Source organism: Rhizophagus irregularis, chromosome 18, assembly GCF_026210795.1.
Source record: "Rhizophagus irregularis chromosome 18, complete sequence".
Taxonomy (NCBI): domain Eukaryota; kingdom Fungi; phylum Glomeromycota; class Glomeromycetes; order Glomerales; family Glomeraceae; genus Rhizophagus; species Rhizophagus irregularis.
Window position 1 is genome coordinate 1,345,042 of NC_089446.1, and position 24,440 is coordinate 1,369,481.

The following is a 24,440-nucleotide window of genomic DNA, read 5'->3' on the forward strand; positions in this document are numbered from 1 at the left end:
TTACATTATCCGTAATATATCATATTTTTTTTTCTTTATCGTAATGAAGGATGATAATTCCAAAAAAATTTATATATAAATATATACTGTATATATATATAAACATGGGACTTACGCAAATGGTTTTGGGAAGTTCATTTCCATCTCCGGATCTTTTAACGATACCGGTATCTACTACATTTAATCCGGTATGTAATTTCCTGTACACCAAACAAATCATGACGCAGAAAAACGTTTTGTTTTGGGTATCGACAACCTAGGTATAATGTAATACGAACGCCGATAATGTTTCGCTGCGCCACTTCTAATTAATATGCTGAATACTATAACTTTTAAATGGGAGAGCCAACTTAAGTTTGCTTATACACGGAGACCTTGTAAGTACAAATTATTTATATGATATAAAATATATTTAATTAATATGCATTCAACACATTCTTTTTTTTAGCATTCTGAAAATATCTTAATACAAAGAGTTACAATAAAATTCTTCAGTATCACTTAAAACTACTTATGTATTTAGCCGAAGATGCTGTGCAATGATTATATGTGATCCAATATGTTAATAGACTTCGCGATAAAGCCTTCCTCTATGAACAATACTGCTCGCAAGCTTCTATGTTATCTGGCATATGCGTTCAGTCAGGTTTTTCTAATCAGACGTTTACTTTCAGGCATTGTGTTCTATTATATACGTCCAGTCTTTAAAAATCACGAACCCGATATGAGCAAATACAAATACTTTATTTAATTTTTTGATACACTTGCATATAATTAAATGGAATTCGAAACAAAGTTCTCATGATATGTTACTCTATTCATTTACTTAACACGTATAATAATTAAAATTCGCGTTTTTTTTGTTTCTTCTTTTTTTTACTTCTTTTTTTACTTCTTCCTTCTCTTTCTATATCACTAGAGAGCCTTTTTGCAGGTACAGTTGATGGGTCTGATCATCAGCTAATGGTGTGATTAATGGTTCATACATATTATTTTTAATTTCATCAATATTAGAAAACCTATGTTCGTCCCGTTGAGGAAGCGTGAGCGTGTGTTTCTCATTGGAATCTATAGGAACGAGCATCAAAGTCTCCTCCATGTCGTAACATCTGGTGAGCGATTGACTCAAAATAACTGCCTAGGGCTGAATTACTTTTGCCTACGTTCAAGACTTCATCTAGATCCATAAACAATTTATCGTTATTATCCTTTTGACATTCCTAGTTACCTCTTCAACCACATAATCAGACGCAATTTTCTGCGTATATAATTGACACGTTACTAAATGACGGTTCATTATAATATCTACTTGTTGCTCTAATATAATCTTTACTAGGAGTAATATTAGTATTCGATTTTTTCGCCACCTCCAATTTCTTCATCATCTTCGACCCCTTCATTTTCAGCATCATCTCTCTGCTGGTAAGTTAGTCCAAATATGGACAAGTTTGCGACTTACATCATCTTTGCTATCGCTTCCACCAATATATCTAAATATTTTTTCATCGCATAATCCAATTGCATCTTTGAGCTGATGTTGAATGTCCATGTCCAGAACACCCACCAAAACATACCTAGGGATCCCTCCCCATTCTTTAAACAACTTATGAACCTTATCAACACTAAGGTTTTGAAAAGTTCACTCCTGCATATATTGATTTCATTCCAGGACCACACCGACATGTATCGTACGGTTGGAATCTTTTTATTGAATTCCTTGTAATGAGCTTTCAATGGAGAGCAGGTAAGAATTGTTTTGGCCTCAACTATATCTGGATCTCTACCATCCACGATATACCAAACGCTAGAATCATCAAGTCTTGTTAAGATAAAAGGCCTCTTCGTGATCAAATAAAATAATTCGACTTGGTTCATTCGTGGTACGGATTTAATATTGCGAGATAATAAAGCAGGTAGTATCCGAAGAAAGTTTTCCCAATTCCCGGGTTTCCTGAGATACGCAATCATCTTACATTATCATCAAAAACTATTGCGATTAGGTCATTATGATATTTACGAATGAAGAGTTTTGAAGGTTCGCTATTTTTTCCAAAAAAAATGACTTTCCAGATAGCTCAAAGAGCAAATTATCATCATCCATATAAATAATGTATTCTTCAAAGCTTTCCAAAAGTTCGTTAGCTTTTCATGCACAATCTTTATGTACATGCCGTGAGACTCTGTATAATAGGAATTAGAGAAAAAACAGTGTAAGCTGAATGGTTATAAAAAGTTAATATGTGTGTTGACTTTGTTACGACTCACTTACCAGCAACGGGTTGCTCTACAGTCTACAATAACGCGAATGTGTTTTTTTGGGCGAGTTTGACGATAAGAAGCAAAGTGTTTGGTATTATATGATTATATATCAGACAGGCAAATCACCCGAAGCAACGTTGACCCTCCATAGAGTGAGTTGAGTGGCTTTTACGTTCTCAGCGTTAGGAAGCTCCTATAAGATAGCCTTTTTAAGGTCGTTATCAGCTCCAATAGTAATTGATCAGTTACACTGCATGCAGCGTATTTTAAATCAGATTAATTAGTCAATGAAAATTATAAAAATTTGTAAAAAATTTAGATTAACCAATAAAAATTTATGTCCGTTCATTATGTGAATTTTTTATTATTATTTCAATAAATATAACTTGCTATGTTTTGATCATCGAATGATCATACTGAAGTTATGCGGCAAAGTAAAAATAAAAGAATTATAGTCAACTTAAAAATAAAATAAAATAAAATAAAGTCAAGCGTAATCAGACATAATCTATTGTATCACAAAGTCACTTTAATATCATGTAAATTTAAATTTGAATTTAATATGGCGACTATATGTTTTGTTTATCTGGAATATTGTTAAATCAACCTATTAGATGTAGAAGTACTTGCGTGTTCACCTTTATTAAAAAATATTAATCATGATACCATTGAAAGACACAATAGCTTTATAATTACTCACCTGTAGTACATTCATAAGAATTCCCATGGTCCAGCGAAGAAAGGCCTTGTTATTTACATTTCTTTTCAGATTTTTCAATGTTATCTTGATTAAATCGTAATCATTAATTTTTGACCAAGAAAACCAATGATGTCGCCTGATGTCCATTTTGAGGTGATTTATCATCTCGTCATGTTCCTGTACGTTTGAAGACTTTTTCTTCGAAGGCTAAAAAGCCAAAGCCAAAATTAACCCTTTTCCCACGACACACACGGAATATCGATTTGGCCCGAATTATGCTGATCATGCGTATGAGATGAAAATGAATTGGGTGGTCCATTCTTTTTACATTTAGCTGTAAATTATTAAAATTATAAGATTTTTCATGTAGGGTATCAAATCTGTTCACCAAAACATTATGTCAATTTACCAATTCGGCATTACGGCAATTCGGCATGTACTATTTTATATTTTAGATCAGATTTGGTGTATATATTTCGGCATTAGCACGGTGTATTGCCAAATTACCGTGAGTTAATTCGCCACCATGTATTAATCAATCGCTCACAATAATCATTATTACGCATAATTACAGTAAACTGCTCAAGAAATTGGTTATAAATCATCTCGGTTGCTTTCATTTTTGATAAATTAGTGCAATCAAATTTAAATTATTTACGCTACGGAAATCAAAAGATTTCTTTATTATTAAAATCCAAATTTATAATAAATAATTTTCGTTATACATTAAACTTTCATTTTAATACATGACAAATTCTGAACCTATTCAGTTAATTAAAATATTACAATTAGGACAACCAGTAGCTTCATTATATTCTTCAATTATATACTAAAAGAAAAAAATTAATATCATAAGTTTAAAAACAAGGTAAAGTTATATAGTAATCAGAATATATAATTACTTACCGGATGCCTTTGGAACAATGTCCTAATGAGTTAAAAATAATTAATAAAATTAATTTATTTTTAAGAGCATTAAAATAAGTTATGATAAACTTACCTGATTTGTTAAGTTTTAAGTCTCGTAGTTTGATCAATTATTTCATTTCTGTCTCCCTCCGGTTAGATTTCAACCAACAGAAACGCATTGCAATTTGCACGTCTCCACGTTACAATGGATGCAAAGAATATTAAAAAATGTAGAGATGAAGCAATGCAATTCTCGTAATTTTGAAGGATGTTTCTTATGCGTGTGGAGAGAATCGATTGCAATGTAATGTGATCATTTCAAAACCATTTGGCGAGCTACGTGAACTCGACACGTTCGGCTTTCCGGATTAATAGATGCACGATATTGGATCCGAGTTGCCTTTCTTGATAAGATGGCTCTCGATCTTAAAGTTGGACCAAAATTCTTTGAAAAATACGAACACCTTTCAAAGTTTCAGAATATGATGAAAAAATTACATTGCAACAGCACGACGCGTTTCTGGCAGCTTTGAATCTACAACATACGTAAAAAATCGCGTTAAAGATATTACCAAAAAAAACAAAAAAAAAATTTATTACATACATTCATTACTGTAACTAATTCCGTACAAATAAGTTCCATTTGATTTTCCCAGCATTCAACGTTACGTCTTATGTGGCCACATCGGCACATCCTAATATAACATCCCCAATAGGAATTCACATTTAAGTGTCTCTTTAGTTTGATCTTTCCAGCATTAAAGGCAGAAAAGAAAAAAATATATATATCACATAATAATTCTCGTTACATATTAAACACTCTTGATTTCAACTTTAAGGAATTTTATTATTCACTGCCCATCAACTCCATCTCCTAACTATATAAGATAATAATGGTAAAAATAAAAATATAAACCAAACAATAATCCTCTTCCACAAACACTTGATCTCGACTTCATAAGAAGTAGCGTTCCTTCCAAGCTGAGACATAAAGACTACGCACTTCTCAATTATACGCTATTTACCAACCTTCCCATCTCCTTTAACTGCAAATACACCAAATAATAATCCTCGTTGCACACCAAACACCCTTGATTTCAACTTCATAAGAATTTAACGTTCCTTCCAAGCCAAGACACTAATACTAATTATAACGCTATCCGTCAACTATAACCTTCCCCATCTTTAACCACAAATACATCAAATAACAAATCTCGTTGCGCATCAAGCTCAACTCCATCAATAAGGAATTTAACGTTCTTTCTACATCGCAAGACAAAGCAAATAACCAATTATACATTATCCATCAACTCATATTTTCCTCATCTTCTCTAACTATAAAAAAGAAAAATACATCGAATAATAATCCATGTTGCACATCAAACACTCCTCGTTTCTTCCGCATCATATAACCAAGGAATAAATAGAACACACTCTATTATATGTTACCCATCAACTCGTACACTTTCCCATCTCTTTTAACTACAAATACATTAAATGGTGATCCTCGTCCTACACTAAACACTTTATAACAATTTCATAGAAAATTTAACATTCCAAGCTAAGACATAAATACTACACATTCAATTATACGCTACTATCAACTCCCCTAACTTCACAATATAAGAAAGAAAAAATATATCAAATTATATTTCTCATTACACGCAAAACACTCTTGATCACAACTTCATCAATAAGGTATTATTAAACTTCCATTACTATAACCATGCAGGCACGGAAGATATTGCATCAGCAGCTTTTACAAAAGATCCTACAGTTGCAAATTTTCCTAAAATAACTTTTTGGTAATGACTAACGAGTTCAAGACGATGAATTTCACAATTGGCTTCTCCAATGAATTCGTTCACGTTGAATTTGTAAATTCTCCCTCCTTGCAATTGTTATAATTCTTGATCTGGCTTGTTCATTTGAGGTATTCTGAACTGAAATTTCGTTAGAACTAGTTAGAACCAGTTAGAACTGGTTAAACTCCCAAGACTCAATAATCAAAAGCCTCTAAATCTAAAGCTTCTATTAAGAAACTTTCTAATGCAATCCCCTGCCTCATCAAAAACCTCACAATTATTGACAGAACATATCACAAAGATCTCAGAAAGTTCATGTAATTAAAATCTCTTAAAGATTTGGAAAAGGAAAGACATCATTAAATACGTAGGTATGTTGTTCGACATATTTCGCCAAGTCATTCTGAAAGTATTTCAGTCATAATACAGTCAGACCTCCATATAATCAAAGACCGCATAATTATTGACAGAACATATCACAAAGATCTCAGAGAGTTCATGTAATTAAAATCTCTTAAAGATTTGGAAAAGGAAAGACATCATTAAATACGTAAGTATGTTGTTCGACATATTTCGCCAAGTCATTCTGAAAGTATTTCAGTCATAATACAGTCAGACCTCCATATAATCAAAGACCGCATAATTATTGACAGAACATATCACAAAGATCTCAGAGAGTTCATGTAATTAAAATCTCTTAAAGATTTGGAAAAGGAAAGACATCATTAAATACGTAAGTATGTTGTTCGACATATTTCGCCAAGTTATTCTGAAAGTATTTCAGTTATAATACAGTCAGACCTCCATATAATCAAAGACCGCATAATTATTGACAGAACATATCACAAAGATCTCAGAGAGTTCATGTAATTAAAATCTCTTAAAGATTTGGAAAAGGAAAGACATCATTAAATACGTAAGTATGTTGTTCGACATATTTCGCCAAGTCATTCTGAAAGTATTTCAGTCATAATACAGTCAGACCTCCATATAATCAAAGACCGCACAAGCCTCATCAAATACGAACGGGCGTCGTTCGATACAATTTATCAATGTTAGATTTATTAACCAAAAGTATGAATACAGTCAAACCTCCATATAATCACTCTATATAAGAACGCCTCCTTATAAGCACCTATTTTTGCTTAATTTTAATAATTGGGATTCTGTTATTAATCACTTAACGTTTTCACACTGCTGAACAATCAATCTTGTTTATTGTTATTTAAAGGTGAAAACAACGCGAAGAACGGAAGTCATGCACGATGCCTAAACTGCAATAAATTTCACGTGATAAGTACTTTCGATTAATTTTGTAGATCAACCAATAATATTTTTCGAAAGTGTTTAGAATAAATATTCACAGTCACCCTTAAGTCCTTAACACATAATACGATGTATGCAAAAATCATAGCTTTCACACAATTTATAACATGGAGTAAGTTTTTTTTAGGTCTATTTTAAAAGAAATTTTTATATGTATTTAGCATTTTCTAACCTTTAAGTGAATTTCTTTTAAGCTTTGATTTAGCAAAAATAGTTCTCTTTTCTCTTTGCTATAATGATACCGGCAATATCTACATTCACAAGTTCCAATAATATAACTTTTGACCGACTATTTGACATTATCTCTATTCATAATAGAAACTATTACTGTAGTCCCTTTTAACAATGGCATAATTAATGTATAAATTAATGTAAATTACATATTTTTTATTGATCAAAATGGAAAGGAATTCAATTGGAACTTTTTTCTCAACCATTAATATGTTCGTTCATATCATGACAAGAGAATGAAATAGTCAACTTACCGATAGTGTGATTTCAATCCAAGGAAAGGTATTTGCTATTTTGTAACGAAGAAAAAACTGAACTAGAAGAGGAGCTAGCAGTAAAGGAAAGAATTATTGAGGTGGCAAATGAAAACTTGAACAACATACAAGAAGAAAAGGAGCTACAAATATTCTTTGAACCCCTTGTGATGTAGAGACGTGCAAAGTTGCAATGCGTTTATGTTGGTTGAAATCTAACCGGAGGGAGACTCCCACGTTCGAATGTGTCAAAAAGAGGACATGACATCGGATCTAAACGTTCAGCGGCAGCATGGGGAAGTTTTGCAACGTTACTACCGCTCCTTGTAACTTGGCGGAACGAATACAAAGGTGTTATATATATTTTACTAATTTACACGCGAAAAAAAAAAAATATTAAGAAAACATGAATACCTCTCAATATTTGGTGCTACACTACAAACATCACCAAATTCTTCATGAGGGAGTTTAGCATCAATCTGAGCAAGTGCGAAGTCCAATTTATTTAGATCATGTGGTGGTTTCGAAAGTTTCGTTGTTAAATCGACAAAATACGCAAGCATCGAATCTGCTTCTTTGAATATTACGGAACCTTCCCGATGGAATTTGAATGCATTATAAATAATCTGTGCTAAATCATCATAGAATTTTGAAACTGCACCATCGTATTCTCCTGCCCAAAGATTATGTTCAACCGTTGTCAAATCCATCAAACGTGTAACGATTTGGTTAAGCAGATTCGTCTACAGGATTGACAAAAGGGCGACACCGTGCTTGAGAAACAAAACATCCAGCATATATGTCCCAAGACGAAGAAATAGCTCACGACTTAATATTTGATCGTTTAAACAAAGCGATTCCAGATATTTTCGCAGCGCTATCGTCTGTTTTGGCTCTGGTTTGGGTACATCAGGAACCGTGAGCGAAATTCTGATGGAACATTCGCAAAGACAGCATGCTATAGAATTATGTTCTATCCATCTTTAGACCAGGAAATAAAGAATATATCTGCGAGAAAAATTACTTTTTTAGCATTTTATTGCTATCACGAAAGGATAATGACATAAGATACCATTACCTAAACGCCTCTAAGTCAGCCTCCTTGCTATGAAGATTTTTTTTTTTTACCTGATTTATTACTAGTTGTATAAAAATAGAGCTTTCCTTACGTTGTCACATATTCCTTATTAACCTTATTATTAAATTGGACGAAACAAATAATGGTGATGACATAAAGTAGACCAATGGTGAATATTTATAATTTGAGGCCTCGTTGAGTATTTACAACTTACAAGCAAGTTAAAATTTTAATTGATACTTGCTGGATTATTGTACAAAATTCCTCTGCATTTCTCTCATTGACAAATTACACTTTATTCATTTGGATCGGATAGTACTATTGTTGAATATCAATAACAGCAACAAATACGTTTAAGTAGAACAACTTTCAATTACCGGTTATCAATTTGTGAAGACTAAACCGCTACGTGTCTTACAGCCAAAGCACAGACTTAGTGAAATCAATTATAAGACGTGATGACTTATGGTTTCATAAACTCTATGATGGTCTAAAACTCACTTCTATAGATCTTGATCAAGCATTTTACCATTATCTTCATGAAGATAATTTAAATATTCTAAACCTTTGGACAATTGGTTCGGTAATACGTGTTCAGGATCCTAATCATGCTATGAAATTGCTGTTAAGACTGATGCTTATTTAGCGCAACATCAGTTCGATATTTAGTTTTCTTTAACTAATTAATCACCGTTTAAGAATGATGGATGATGTTGCAGCATATAGAACTTTTCTTCAAGGGAGAATCAATAAAGAATTGAGTGTGGCAAGTTAATCACCAGCCTTCCCAAACTAGAGCACCATAATAAGTGTTATTAAAGATGTCTCACTCCTAATACCATCTTTCCCTAGCTCCCTCTATTTTAAACTACTAGCTAGAAGATAGAATGTGTCCCCTGTCTGTATTCCCATCACACTGAAAACAATGTATGAAGAAATTCAGTCAGGTATCGAAACGAACTCTTGATTTATCTTTTAGTGAGCAATTTATTTTTATTAGAACTAAATAGAATTTGATTTATTAATATTATTATATTTATATTATTAGGTAATTACCATTATAGTTAGAAACGAATTGGCGGAACCTCCTTTCTCATTCCACCTTCTATTAATCCTTAATCATTCTACCTCAATACTAACTTCTTTACCGTCATATCAACTACAAATCATATCACATATTTCTTGTAATCCTTTTATACTTTATTAAATTTTATTACATATATTCTTATATTCCTTTAAAAACTTTTTTTACACTCCTTTTTAATATTTGACACCTCTAAAAATTTTAAAACAAGTAGAAATTGAAGAAAATAAAGTAGAAATTTTAAGAAGAGGATCAAGTATTAAAAACACATCGGGAGAAAATCAAATATCAGATGAAAGCGAGACACCTGAAAAAAGTACCAAGTTCTGAAATACTAAATGAGAAAGAGGAAATTGAAGTCAATTTTAGACTAATTTTGAAGACTTGTGGTGAGGAGAAAGATATAAATATAGAGGGGTTTACGACTTCATCTGGTAATAACAATGTGTATCGATAATTTAACGTGTTTCAAATTACGCAAAAATTTATAATGATATTCAATTTATACAAATTATGGTAATTCAGAATTATCGTAAGATTTTAGTCAAATATGTAGTGCATCAGTTCTTTCAATCTTATTAAAAAATATTTGGTTGTACATTATTTAAATTTTTTTATTATTACAATTTATCATTTAAAATGATTATATTCAACTTGTATTATTACCACTTGGATTTTTGGTTCTCGATGATAGATTTTGGAATTAGAAATTTCATTCCTCTTTATATTTCCTTATACGCAATTTATGTATCCAAATTTCATTTGCAATATTGTATGGCGCTTTCTTAGATATTTTACATGTTCTGATAATTATGCCTCCACGGAGAGTTTTGTTAAACGAAAATTTTTAATTCGGATATAAGTTTGGAGCTGATGGCTCATGTTTTTTCAAATACCGTATGTTATCAATACTCAATAGTATTCAAATCATGTATACTGAAAATGTTATTAATATAAAAAATTATTTATTAATATAATCTTTTAAATTTTATTATAGACTATCTTGGCATGACTAATGCTTGCTACAGCGACAAACTGCTGTTATATTTTTAATTAAATTATGGACCATTGGGCACATTTCAATTATGGTTGTAGGCCATTTAGGAAAGATCGTTGATATTTACTGGTGAATTGTCAACCATCAAATTAGGACTATCTGGAGACAAGTTTGCAATGCGTCCTTTCACAAAAATCATCACTATTTCCTTTTTTTAAATCCTCAAATCATGTTATTTCTTTTTTTTTTATAATGAACATGTATATTGCGATGGACTTTGATGGTTTCCCATTTTCCTAGTTTCTAATTCAGCTTACTAGAAAAAAAATTTTTGATACCTGATGTAATTTTCGACATAGACTTGTGTACATTAGTATCACATAAAACAATTTTTGTAGAATTTTATGTAGAAAGCTGTTAGAAACAAATTATAGAAGAAAATTGCCAATCTTTTGAAATCAAAGTAAAGTCGGTACGAATTACATTTAATATTTATATTTGATATTATTATAAGAATATTCTAATTACTACTTTTAAAAAAAGTATTTTGGAGAGTAGTCCTTCGTTATCAAAACTACTCCCAACACTACATGAATTGCAAACTTTACCAACGTAACTGCCGTAACAAAGTTACCACTGCAGAAGTGCAGATGTTCACAGAGAAATTTTATATAATATCGAGCTACGTCACGAGTTACAACCTTTCATTGACTTAATTAGTGACGTAACTGACGTAGCTAAAAAAAGAAAAAGTGAGATACGACGGAAACATGTCATGTATAGAGGCCTATGTATGTCCGTATAGTGATCAACGTACGGTATGTATGGTCATTTTTACCATACTGTATGGTGGGGTGATGTATACTGTAGGGTGATGTATACCGGACGTTGCCATACATTGACCACTATACGTACATACATAGGCCTCTATACATGACATGTTTCTATATAATCAGATATATTGGACTAACACAAATCTTTAGAAGTACAGATGGATGTAGGAGAAATTAAATGCTTATTGTTCAGTCCATAAAAAGATTTAAGAGTCAAAGTGATGAACAGATATAAAATGTACTTGGTTAAATTTCCATTTGGTTCATTGATTGTGAATCGTAGAATATGAAGATTAGTGTTTTAATAAAATAAATTATAAATTGATTTATTATTTACTTATTGTATATATCGCCTATACTTTTTAAATTACTAGAACAAAATTTTATTTTCAAAATTTTTTTTTCATTAAATTGTTATCTTATAAGTAGATGTTTATATAATGTTAATTAAGCGAATTGTTAATTGTATAGCACATACTATTTTTTTTTAAAAAAAATTTAATATCTGATATATTTAATATATTGCAAATTAATAAATTAATTATACTATCAGCTAAATATCATTGATTGGTCAAATAATATTCGAATGGTAAAACTTTCTTAGAAAATTCATGTGTATAAACTAATTAATTTTTGAAAGCTTACTTTTTATTGGTTGATTTTCATAATAAGATTTGTATATAGTAGGTATAATAATTTTTTATATAAAAAAATTATATTTCATTTATTAACTGTTTTAAATAAGCGCTTATATAATGTTTTTTTTACTAGGATTTATAACTCCGTCTACGTGTATTCTGATTTGGCTGATTTTGATTAGATGAAAAATTGCATCATTATAAACTTAAACAGTAACCAAAAAATGGGTATTCATTGAAAATTACACACTTTTTTTATGACGTACAGTCTGTATTTTGCAATGAAAGTTAATTTTAACTTTAACAAGGAGTTAAGTAAATCCTGTTGTAAGATGATGTAACTAAATATTCAATTCCTGGTTGATAAACACTTTATATTGGTTGTTTATAAAAAACAATATCAGGAATTACATCAAATATTATGATTATGCAGACTTTACTAATAAAGAAGAAATAAGTAATAGTCTTCCTTTGCTGAAACTGTTTAATTAGATCTTTCAATCATGTGGCAACGTTTTAAATAAATTTTAATTTTAATAAATCACAGGTACATTAAAATTATGATATTATTCTCACTTATAGATAAGTCTTTGGTTATATCTTTTTATTGCATCAATAACTTTGTCTTTAGTATTTGTTGTAAAAAGTTCTTATCTGTTGCAGAAATCATTGCAATCATCACATCATCATTAATAAAGTCGATGATTTCTTGTTTTGATGATCTTTCAATTCTATCAAACTATTACAGTATTTCAGTTTAATTTTATTATTTATATTAACTCTGCCATTTATATACAGATTGGCTCTTTTTGTTAATTACTGTATCTCTTAGTATATCGAATAATAACGTATGAACAGAGATGTAGACTCTTATCGTTGACATAAAAAATTATAATATTAATAATTTACATCAAAGATTGTTTAAGAATTAGTGACACAATAAAATGTACCTTTTACCTAAATGTGCCGACAAGCTAAAATACAGTGGTAAGACAATTATACTAGTCTTTTTTATGATAACTCTTGCGTAACCTTTCATTTGTAAAAATATGTAGTCTTTTGGGAGTCTATGGATGAGCTTTCGTTAAAAAAGTTCTTAGATTTCCGATTAAAAGCAAACGATTTGAAAGATAGAGATATAGAGCATCGTCAATACAATCGGAAATCATTAAAAATTACCATGGTGAAAATTCTGAAATTGGGGCAAAGGCGATAAGTTGGTTAAAACAATTTAAGGCAAGTGTACTCATTTATTCGATACTGTGCGACACCAACTACCACACTGGTTGTGACTGTACTGAGAAAGATTGCGACTTGTCGGTGTGCATATCATAAATGATCAAAGTGGTGTTCTACATTGTTATCAACTACCGTGCTGGTTGCGACTGGTTGCGGGAAAGGTTGCGACTTTTCCGTGATTTGCCTACGTTTTCTTTACAATAAATTTGTCATTTTTTTCTTCTTTTCTAACTTGAAATACTTTTATTAGAATGATAAATTATCAGATCAGATAAACCATTTTTGGGATCTTCAATTGAAAAGACAAAATATTCTAGCGGAGTTTAAGTTGCATGAGAGAAGGAACAGGTACATTGTCTTTATATAATATTTTGAAATTTAGTTGTTGATTATATAATACTTCCTAATACCTTCAAACAGAACGAACTGGAGAACCAGATGTGTCTCGAACAGACCAAATACATTCTGGATGCAACGAGAAAGACCGTAGATCAAGGTCTTTTCTTACAAAAATCAATTGTCAAAAGATTTGAAAACCGCGTATTACATGCATGCTGTATGGTAAATTATATAAAATTAAATGGCGCGTTGAAATTTTCGTTATTTAATTCCAAAGAGTTTTTAAATCAAATAAACGCTTCCGTAAAATTCCTTTTATTATTAATTCAATATTATAAATCATATAATAACTAATATATTATCATACTGTTTTAAAAGATTTTTCATGTATTTGTTATTTTGTTTTCTCACCACTAGATTTCTTACGTTATACATGTACTGTACATATAACTTTTTTCTTACTCCGCAGCTAAAACTGTTGTATTATTTTCTCTGAGTCTGACCTCGTTGAAGGAAGCGCTGACAAGAAATTATTAAAAACATTAAAGCCTGAACGAGAAAATGCGCAATTAAGGTATGAATATTTCGGCTGTGCCCAAAGAAACGATTTCAGAGCTCGCGACTAAAGACTATTTTTTTCGTATAGATTCCTGAGGACCTTACTAGATCACGGAATGCAAATAACATAAAATTTCGGCGGGCTTTACTAGGTTATTGTTATGAATTATTATTTATTTTCTGACACTGTGTGTTTCGTGTAAGATAGGTCGGCAATACTCATTCAAAAAGTTAATAAAACGTACAGGTATCATTGTCTTATCAATTCTATTAGTATATATTGTCAAAATTTTGATAACATAATTACAGAAAACTACAACCGTTTATGTGTTTTTGCCAACACAGAAAAATGCGTTCTGTCGACATCAATTGTCTGGTTCTAGGAAAGCCATTCAGAAATATAATCTCTATCAAAATTAAAGAAAACGAAACAATTGGCGAACTCAAAAGACGTATTAAAGCTGAAAAGGATTACTTTGGATCGTGCCCCTTGGATCAATAAAGGGTCTTATTTTATTATTATTATTACATGAGTCTTTACAGGAAACACAGCAATCGGCAATAATTTTCCTGAATATCTTACTGCGTATTTATTGGGTTCCAGGACATGAATATGAAGATGGAAAATATAATTTTGGAACAAAGCAAAATTAATTGGCTTTTAATTAATAATGCAATCTATTATTTTAATAAAGTTTGTAATAATTTGTTGAGATCAATTGGAATAATATTTTTAATTATCATCACTTTACAAATATATTATTAAAGGATTTCTCACCAAATAATGAAAAATAAAGGCAGCGGAAAATACATTTAAAACAAAAAATATTTTTTAATTTTTGATTTCAGTTTCACCAGGATTCTTTGAAATACAAGCTACAATCTTGATTTTGTCAACAGGTAACGATTCATGTTCCAATTTGAAATTAGGATTCTTAATAACGAGTGTCTACTTCATCACAAAATCGATAAGTATGAAGATGTCCAGTCAATAATTAGGTTGGGATATATAAATTTAATGAAACAAATTTTATTCAATAATATTGAATCAGATGCTTATGTTTGACTTTATTTTCAAGAGATTCCGCTATACTTTTATCAACCTTGAATTGAAAATAATAATAAATATAACTTTGATTTTGTAATAATATATTAACAAACAAATATATATATATATGTATTTCACGGATCAAATCAAAATTCTATATATTATAATACTTTATATAACCTAATTACTTATATAAATGAATTGGAACGAAAAAAAATTCTATTTCTTATATTATAATGGATTTATTCACAATATTAATTTTTAAAACATACTTAACCTTCATCGCTAGTTATATTTACGATTTCAATTGAGCTAAGTAAATATAATTTAACAAAATCGATATAATTTAAAGAAAATTGTCATTTATCGCTATAGCGACATATCGCCAGTCTATACAGATCATGTGATTTATTGATTTAAACTCGTGATTTACTTTTTTAAACTATAATTAGATTATGAAAAAAAGATTATCGTTATTTTTTCTCACGATTGTCTCCTCATTTACCAACAATTTTAAACTTTCATTAATAACGACCAATACATCCTTGCTTATTTCACTCCTTTTACTCATAAACAAACTTTTTTTTTACTCTTTTGTATTATTTCTATATGGTAAATATATGATATGGACGAAGAAAGTAGACATGAAAGTCCTAATAATGGTACGTTAATAATAAGCATTAGGCTTATCTTTATATTGGTGTTGGGATCGCGTTAGGGTTAGGGTTAGGGTTAGTTTGTTTAGGATTAGGATTTAGGGTTAGAAATTAGGGTTAGGGTTAGGGTTAGGGTTAGTTTGTTTATAGTTTATAAGTATTTAACTCTTCTTTTTTTAGTTATTTGTAGTGGGCAACCTATATTATTCAATGAACATGATACTGTATCTTTGTATTCAGGAAAGACCTTTACGTCATGGGAAGAATGTGAACAATTTTTGAATGAATGGGCAAAGAGTCAAGGTTTTCATATAATTAAAGATCGTGTAACCCGTTGCCTTTCAATCGTACAAAGTGGAATAATTTGCAGACATTACTTTCAAGTAATGTTAGCTACCAAAGAAGCTTTTTTCATATTCAATTTATTCCAAAGCGATGGTATAATATAAACAAAGATGGATCGCAAGAACCATTCTTGGTTGCCTGATAAATTTATACAAGATGATCAACAACATTTTTCTTATGATTTTAATGATTCTTCAAGTTTATGTTTATTTAATCGGAATAATAGGGAAATTGATGAAGAAAGATTGACAATTCTTGAACAAAAAATTACATATGGCAAATTACACAGAATGTATAAGAAGGCTCTGAACAAGGCATTGCAGTAATTCTAAATCAGAGCAACTCATCAATTTATTACAAAACTTAGCAGAGGAAGAAGAATCAAATCCATCAGATTCTGATGAATTAGAGTTGCAACAAGAAATCATTACAGGTGATAAGGAAAATTTTGATCCTTCAATACCAAAGTTACAAAATCCTAAGATACGTCGTGGAAAAGGCTGACCATTAGGCACAAAACGCTTTAAGTCTTCTTGTGAAGCAAATAAAACCAAATCAAAAACACAACATCATTGTAAAAGATGTGGGTTGGCCGGTCATTATCAAAAGAATTGCAAGGTATTTTCGTATAGCCTTTTTACGATTCTTTTGCTTTTTATTTATACTAAGATTATCATTATGCATTTTATTAGGAAGAAGCAGTTAATAACTAGTTGATTTTTTTATTGAGATATAATAACGCTTACAATAATGCATTATTTGCTTGTAAATTATTTATAATGTAATATTCGCTAATTATTGCTAATATAATATTTTATTTTTATTTTTATTTTTAAAACCACGTGAACAAGATTACAGAAAGATAGACAAGAACAAAAGATAAAACAAAAGTCGAACGCTATCTAATACTAAGCTATAATCAAACCGCCCGAGGACAGCGCCACTCTGGTACTTTCAACGAACTTGGAGGAGTCCCTAACACGACATCACATCCCAATAAACCAAAGTAAAGGCTTTAGCACAATCAAATCTAAGAACTAAGAAACGATCCGTATTTTTCTTTCGGTCATTAAAGACCGCCACCTGTAAATACTGTCATAGGTGGAATGGTTCACACTATTCTAATTGTTGTACGTTGGTATAAATTTCGTACGTGGGGGGTTACCCAAAAAAAAAAAAGATGTAATTTAATACAAGTCAATAATAAAAAAGTGGCTAAAATAACGTAAATCTATAACTATCAGCGTGCCACTAAATAAGTAAAAGAAAAAAAATTAAAAGCTGATAGTGGTATTCGAAAGGAGTTAGCGTAAAACGAAGACTTTAGAGTCTTCAGGAGACAGGATATCTAGTCTCGATTTTTTGATCTCCGTGTTATGCCTATCGATATTTGTAGGCGGAATAGGGGGACGTTTATGTGGTCTAAGTTTGAGTTGTTTAGCATCATCTGATGTGTGTCCTTTGTACCGATAATGAGATTCGCGGTCATCCATGACCGAGAAATAGTCAATGTGAAAATGACCTAATTCTTGCTCTAATTGGAGCAATTGTTTGTTAGTTTTATAAACATTTTTTCCTTGCGTGATTCTGTTCTGTAGAACGGAACGGCGGTCTATTAAAGGAGTAATTTTCTTGTGAAAGTGATCTTGAAATTTTGTGAGATCTTTGGTCATATCTTCACGATATTCTACACGATTAGAGGAGGTACCCCAGAGCTTTGCTCTAGCAGAGAGTTCATCTTCATAAGCAAGACGTTTAACTTCCCATGCTTCATTTTCATTTTGTTGTCGCACAGCTAGTTCGTGAGCTTCTTTACGTTTTCTAATACCAAGAAACCAGTAATAACATCCTGGTGTATATTGTTGACCTTTGATTTTCGCCTGTCTGTTAGAAGTGTAAACAGGTTCGTCAGTTACGTAAGGGAAGAGATCGTTAGGAATCCAGATGCCCAACTTTTCATGCCAAGTATTCTCTTCTTTAGAAAGAATGGGTTGTGAGGTGGTGGCAGATGAGTGAGTAATTGAAGTACTAAATGAATTATTCCCTGGATCTGGTCGAGAAGGTGGTTCTTTAGCCTTGACGGTAGCAGACATTACGCCAAGAGGTTTGTGTAAATCAGGTGGTATAGGAAAATTATAATGTGTCTCATCTCAGAGCACTAGTCTTTTGTGATATTTTAAATGTTGTAAAGGTTTATTAACATATTGTGAAGGTAAAAATAGGAAGCGATAGTGTTTAGCTTGACGAAGCTTTTCTTCAAGAGTATCCACGCGTCTATGAGAATTTTGGTTATTACCGCGATTGTTGAAAACTGATCTAATAGCCCGTTCAAAACGGGATTTTTGTTTTTTACTCCTTGTACTACTGTCGGAGTGAGATGAACAGAAGTTGTTCAATCGTTTACGATACATACGGCGATCCTTATACGTATGAAGGAATTTGTGTCCATTAGCTAAATATGAGACGTCATAGGAAATTCCGAGACGATTTGAAAATACATGTTTTTTGGCATGATAGCGCCATTGTTTAAAGGTAAGGGTTGCATGAAACCGTTTGTCATTTACGTTATTATGTGATAACGGGGTAGGTTTCTTAATATTGTGAAAAATATCTAAATGTTTATGGTGAGAGACGCAAGCGCGTCTATTGTGAGACATAATGTAAGGGGAGGGGACACAACACAACTGTGTGTGTTCAGTTCCAAAATTGTAAGCAGTGGAGAAGTTACATGGTGTAAAAATACCAAAATAAAAATGATAACGTTTATAAGAAAAGTTAAAGAAAGTTTTTGTCCGGGAATTTCTTTGTGTGACTTTATCAGCACGTGATTTGACAAGAAAATATCTATTGAGTAGTTTTGAACGAATGAGATTAAAATATTTCTTTTGGATAGAACGTGGGATAACTTTTTGATGAGAAAAAAAATGTTGTAACATCTTACTAATCTGAAATTTCAGATTAGGAAAGCTACAGGTGGAAGAGTAGCTAATAGGGGTTGATTTCATGTGGTAATCATTTGTGTGTATTTTAAGATGAATATCATTGGTGTTTGCTGAGGGATCAGCTAACTCAAAAAAGAAACTTTTTGATCTTCTGATTTCGTAAATCTTGTTACATCCAGCCCGTTTGGGTCTAGTCACGTGAAATTTGTGGAAAGAAACGTTGAAAGAAAATTTTCCCAAGGGGATAGTTTTATGAGAACTAAAAACCATATTTTAATGTATTTTATAAAGGTATGGTGAAAATATAATAAAAACTTCTTTCAAAGGACGGGTGATAAGGAGAAGAACCTTTCCATAAGAAGCCACCCAGTGGTCTTCTTTCTTCTCGAACGTTGAAAACGTAAAAGGGGTGTAAATAAAAAAACAGTATTTTACTGCGGATTTCTATGTGAAAAAATGGAAAGGGGAAAGAGTTTTTTTTTTTTTTTTTTTTTCTTGCTAATATAATAAAAAATGTATAATTAACGATAAGTCACATGCAATGTAAATCACGTGATTATATGGACTGGCGATATATCGCTATAGCGATAAAAAATAAAACCCTAATTTAAATATTAATAATAATTTATTTTTGGATATATCTGGTTACGTTATTTCCCCATTCCTAATTTCAGACTAAATATAATTAGAAAAAATTTTTTTAAATAATCACATGTCAAATGTATCAATTTCCAAATAATGCGCAAATTATGATTTAATTATCTAGCCAAAATGAAAATTTTTTCTTATTCCAACCTTTTATAAACTAATTTGAATATAAATATAATCAAGTCCTTTAGTGAAGAATTTGATTGCCGGGTTCGTTATAAGAATTTAATATCACATGATCAGCATAAAATTGTCGACTATATTGATTTAATATAGGATATTATTTTACGTAATAAATATTTAAAACCTGACCGACCTGTTGCGAAATAAATTGGAACAATTGGAACACTGTTCATGCATTTGGTCAACAAAATACATAAAAGTTTTTTGAATTACAAAATCTGCATATACAATATATAGTACAAAGGGTCCCGCAAATAAGTAGCCCTCATTGGCAAATTACGCCTTTGTGATGATAAATATCTATTCTATGATTCTATGAAGAAATGTTTGTGCTACATTATGCTATAAACAATATTCTTAATTATCCCCTTCTTTTTATACTTAAATACTCATCATCAAAGCAAACTCTGACTTTTTTTAAAAAAAAAAAGAAAGGGAGAGAAAAATAAAAAATGTCAATCAAAGTAACTAAGAATTCAAATATCATTGAAGAATCTACAAATTTTGAAAATTTTGAAAATAAAAATGTTTCAGATGCTATAACTCTTATTCGTGAATATTACGAAAAGACTGAATCACTTAGTAAAGAAAACAAGAAATTAAAAGAAGAATTTGAGGAAATAAATAATTTAATAAATAATCAAAAAATCAACGCAGAACTTTCAGAATTTATTAAACTTTTTCAATCTCATAAAGAATTACGAGAAAAGTTTAACTCTTTATCATCACAAAAACAAACAATTGAACAACAACTTAAAGAAAAAACAAATGAAATAGAAAAAAGTGTGCAATTAGTTGAAGCTAAAGATAATGAAATAAAGAATTTAGAAGAAACTAATTCAAATTTGAAAGCTGAAGCATTAAAATACCAATCTGCACTTGGAGCTGCAACAAATTTTCAATTAGGCGATGATGATAAGAATAATTCTGTCAGGTTAAATGAAGATATTGAACATTTACAAGATACGTTGGAAGATTATGTCACCAACTTAAGATCAAAAATAAAGATTAATTATAAAAAAGTAAACAAACTTTTCGCTCATTATAATTGTAATTTAGAAATGAAAGCTCGAATTAAAGATACAACTCTCATTAAGGCATTATTACAACGACATGTAGTTGAATTCATTTATGAAAATGCAATTAAATATTTCGAGGATGTTAAGAATACTGATGAACCTCAATCACTTGAATCAGAAATTAATTTCAAAGTGAATGAATTGATAAATCTAACGGATAAATTCGCGAAAACACGGTTTGAAAGTGGTAAAGTTACTTCAGCTGTACCTATTAAAATAAGACAACAAATTTATTCAGCATTAAGCAATTATGGATTTTCTGATATAATTAATGATAAACAAGTAAAGAGCGAGCATAAATTCATCAGTCAGTTCAAGAAACAACTCAATCAAGAAATTGAATCTTATAGGGAAATATCGGATCATAAGAAGAAAAAAAAGTGTGAAGAGCTAGCCGCTAAAATTATTCGAGAAGTTGTTAAATTATTTTTTTTTCGGCTTAAAACTCAAGAACCAATCGCGAAATGGAAATGGTTTAACAATAATGATAAAATTGATTCAATTCAAATGACAGGATCCTGGGATGATGATGATCTTGAAAATGCAGTTGTTGAAATATGTATTTTTCCTCTTATTTATAAAGATCCTAATTCTTACTCAACGGAATTACAAATTTACACTCCAGCAAAAGTTTTTATTCGTGATGATAATTCTTTTTCATCAGAAGAAAATGGTGAAAATGGTGTTAACGAAGAAAAAGGTAAAGAAAGTAAAGAAAGTAAAGATGGCAAAAACAATAAAACTAATAAAACCAGTAAAAGTAGTAGTATAAATATTGGTAAAATTTTTAAATCGTTTAATAAGAAATAATGTTTCACTTTATTTGTTTAATATTATATATTTTTTTCTTATATATACTTATACTGTATATATAATATAGCAGTTTCAAATAAAGATAAAAAAAAAATGGATAACTGTGTCATAAAATGATAATTCAAACTTAAGCAGCCCTTTGTTAATTTCAAAAAATAATTTTGTCCATTTGACCAAATGACAAAACTAACTCGTCTATAGATCCACGATCCGGAAGATCAATCTTGAGAGTGCCTAATAATTCCATCACAATATCTGTTTCATCATATTTTGTAAAAAAAATAGATAAAAATGTAGCACTAATCTGAGAAAGTTGAAATTTCTTTATCAATATCAACAACATCTCTTTTTGCTATACAATGAAATTATTGTATAAACTCATCGAATGTATTCTCACCATTTCTAAAACCATCTCAACACTTTGTAAAGTTAAGTTTTCGATTCTTTAGTACGAGTCTTACGCTCTCGCTGTTTTTCATAACTGAATTTATCATGTAAACTTAGTCCATATAATGTTGTTCCACGAAACAGGATCTTTGGGAACGATGATAGTTTTTTTTTCTTAAGTTCTATTTTTCAAATATTCTGATTGGCACCAGATATATACAGTAATTGAACATTCATCATGACAATTATCAAGTTGAATTCCTATCATTTAAAGATTTTTTTCAAAAATAGGATCAAACATATGATTATATTTCTTCAATCAACCATTTATTTTCATCCATCAGCTTTTTGTATTTCCTAAGAACTCGTATTGAAAATCTGTATCATCATCAGAAACGGTCAACCATACGTTGTGGTAATCGTAGTTTTTCTACCGTTGAGTTTCCAATTGTACTTCCTATATGTTTAAGGAATACTCCAACAGGAATACTTCATCAATAACGAACTTTCACAATAATCACCGGTTTTCCAGACCATAGATTGTAGCAGCTTCAGCTAATTAAAAAAATAATAGTTTGAGATTAATTCATTGTTTATATAATTTTATAATTAGAATACATACGTTCCGTAGTAAATTGTAAATATTCAAAATTTTCTTCTTTAATTAAATCGGCTTCACACATTCTTTCATTATTGTCAATACTTTCTTTGAGGAACGCTAAGGACCAAAAAAATGTTTTCATGAAACTTCATGCCCTTCACATTTTCAACTGTTACAAACTGTAAAGAATATATATATATATACGTATTTAATTCATATTTGTTAATATTACCTTTCCTGCTATTTCTATAAGATAATGAGTAATAGCTTTTTTATAATCGCCTACAATTTTAGTTTTAAATGGCGTTCCCTTAGAGAATGATGGTTTTCCTACTTTTCACTTTATCAAATTCTTTGTCATATTCGAGGACAGTATTCATCTTATATTGACCAGTAGAACCATTAGACCTGTATAACAATACTATATTAAAAAACAAAAATTATAAATCACACCACTGGTGTTCAACACCACAGTTATATGTATTAATTATTTTTTTATTCTATATTAGTTATTAATAGTATAATTAAGATGTGAAAAACTAAGAAAAATATATGTGAAATATATGCTATAGCATTTAATATTGCAATATGAATTATAATATTTTATTAATGGAAACAATTTTTTTTTATTTTGCAATATTTGTGGTATAAAAAAAAAAGTAACAAACAAGTAAACTTTTTCTGATCATTTTCTTCAGGGGTGCTGAACAATTTTAATTAGAGTGACTTCTTTAATTTAAGTTATAATTTTCATGAAAACGCATACTATGGTGTTGAGCACCAGTGGTGTGGTTTAGTAAAGTCGTTGAAAATTGTTATTCAAAGAAATATCATTTATTTATACTGTACGCCATAAACTCGTAATGGTGAAACAAAAGCTTTGAATATTATCAAGAATGTTAATTACCGAATATGTGGTTCCAAATTTTAAATATTTCAAGCTCGCGTTAATTAAATATTTCAAAATTTTCTTAAATCATCCTTTACTCATATATATGTAATCACTGCACGAATATCATGAAAACACAATCGGAAAAAGTTTATTAAATTAAGGAATTGTTAATATAATCAATTAATTCTATTTTATTCCTTATCTCTTTGTATTGTTTCTTATCAAAATTACACAAATGACAAATATCGCGTTTTTAGAATGTATTAAAATCTTATTTTACATACCCATTTGCACATTTGAATGTGATAAAAATCTAATATCACAATTTCTTTCCAGAAATGGAAACAATAACGGGACTATTTGAGCGAATTGTCTGACCGAAATTATTGGTCAGATGACCTAAATTTGGTTACATATTTTAAATTATTTGCAAGTTTAAAGTTTCTGTTTTATAAAAAAGGTATTATTATTATTATATTGGTTCATACAATAAGATGCAACTAATATTGTAAAATTTACGCCTTATTAACTTAAACTCCTTTCAATCCGTTAAATCAGGAAATCATTTTCAATTTTTGTGAAAAATTATTAGCTTG

The 24,440-nt window shown here is 30.2% G+C and overlaps 4 protein-coding genes across 4 annotated transcripts; 1 reads left to right on the forward strand and 3 right to left on the reverse strand.

Moving 5' to 3' along the window:
* Nucleotides 1-1,408: 1,408 nt before the first annotated feature.
* Nucleotides 1,409-1,968, reverse strand: OCT59_009939 (uncharacterized protein; the record flags this gene model as incomplete). Its single annotated transcript, XM_066132685.1, has 2 exons — nucleotides 1,409-1,612; nucleotides 1,693-1,968. 2 exons carry the CDS (start codon nucleotides 1,966-1,968, stop codon nucleotides 1,409-1,411), a joined length of 480 nt encoding a protein of 159 aa, XP_066000304.1.
* A 15,635-nt stretch (nucleotides 1,969-17,603) lies between these two features.
* On the reverse strand, nucleotides 17,604-18,392 carry OCT59_009940 (uncharacterized protein; the record flags this gene model as incomplete). Its single annotated transcript, XM_025327493.1, has 1 exon — nucleotides 17,604-18,392. One exon carries the CDS (start codon nucleotides 18,390-18,392, stop codon nucleotides 17,604-17,606), a length of 789 nt encoding a protein of 262 aa, XP_025171031.1.
* Nucleotides 18,393-20,524: 2,132 nt separating this feature from the next.
* Nucleotides 20,525-21,961, forward strand: OCT59_009941 (uncharacterized protein; the record flags this gene model as incomplete). The annotated part of the gene is made up of 1 exon (XM_025320580.2): nucleotides 20,525-21,961. One exon carries the CDS (start codon nucleotides 20,525-20,527, stop codon nucleotides 21,959-21,961), a length of 1,437 nt encoding a protein of 478 aa, XP_025171029.1.
* A 779-nt stretch (nucleotides 21,962-22,740) lies between these two features.
* On the reverse strand, nucleotides 22,741-23,332 carry OCT59_009942 (uncharacterized protein; the record flags this gene model as incomplete). Its single annotated transcript, XM_025332507.2, has 4 exons — nucleotides 22,741-22,808; nucleotides 22,886-22,906; nucleotides 22,974-23,069; nucleotides 23,287-23,332. 4 exons carry the CDS (start codon nucleotides 23,330-23,332, stop codon nucleotides 22,741-22,743), a joined length of 231 nt encoding a protein of 76 aa, XP_025171028.2.
* Nucleotides 23,333-24,440: the final 1,108 nt, after the last annotated feature.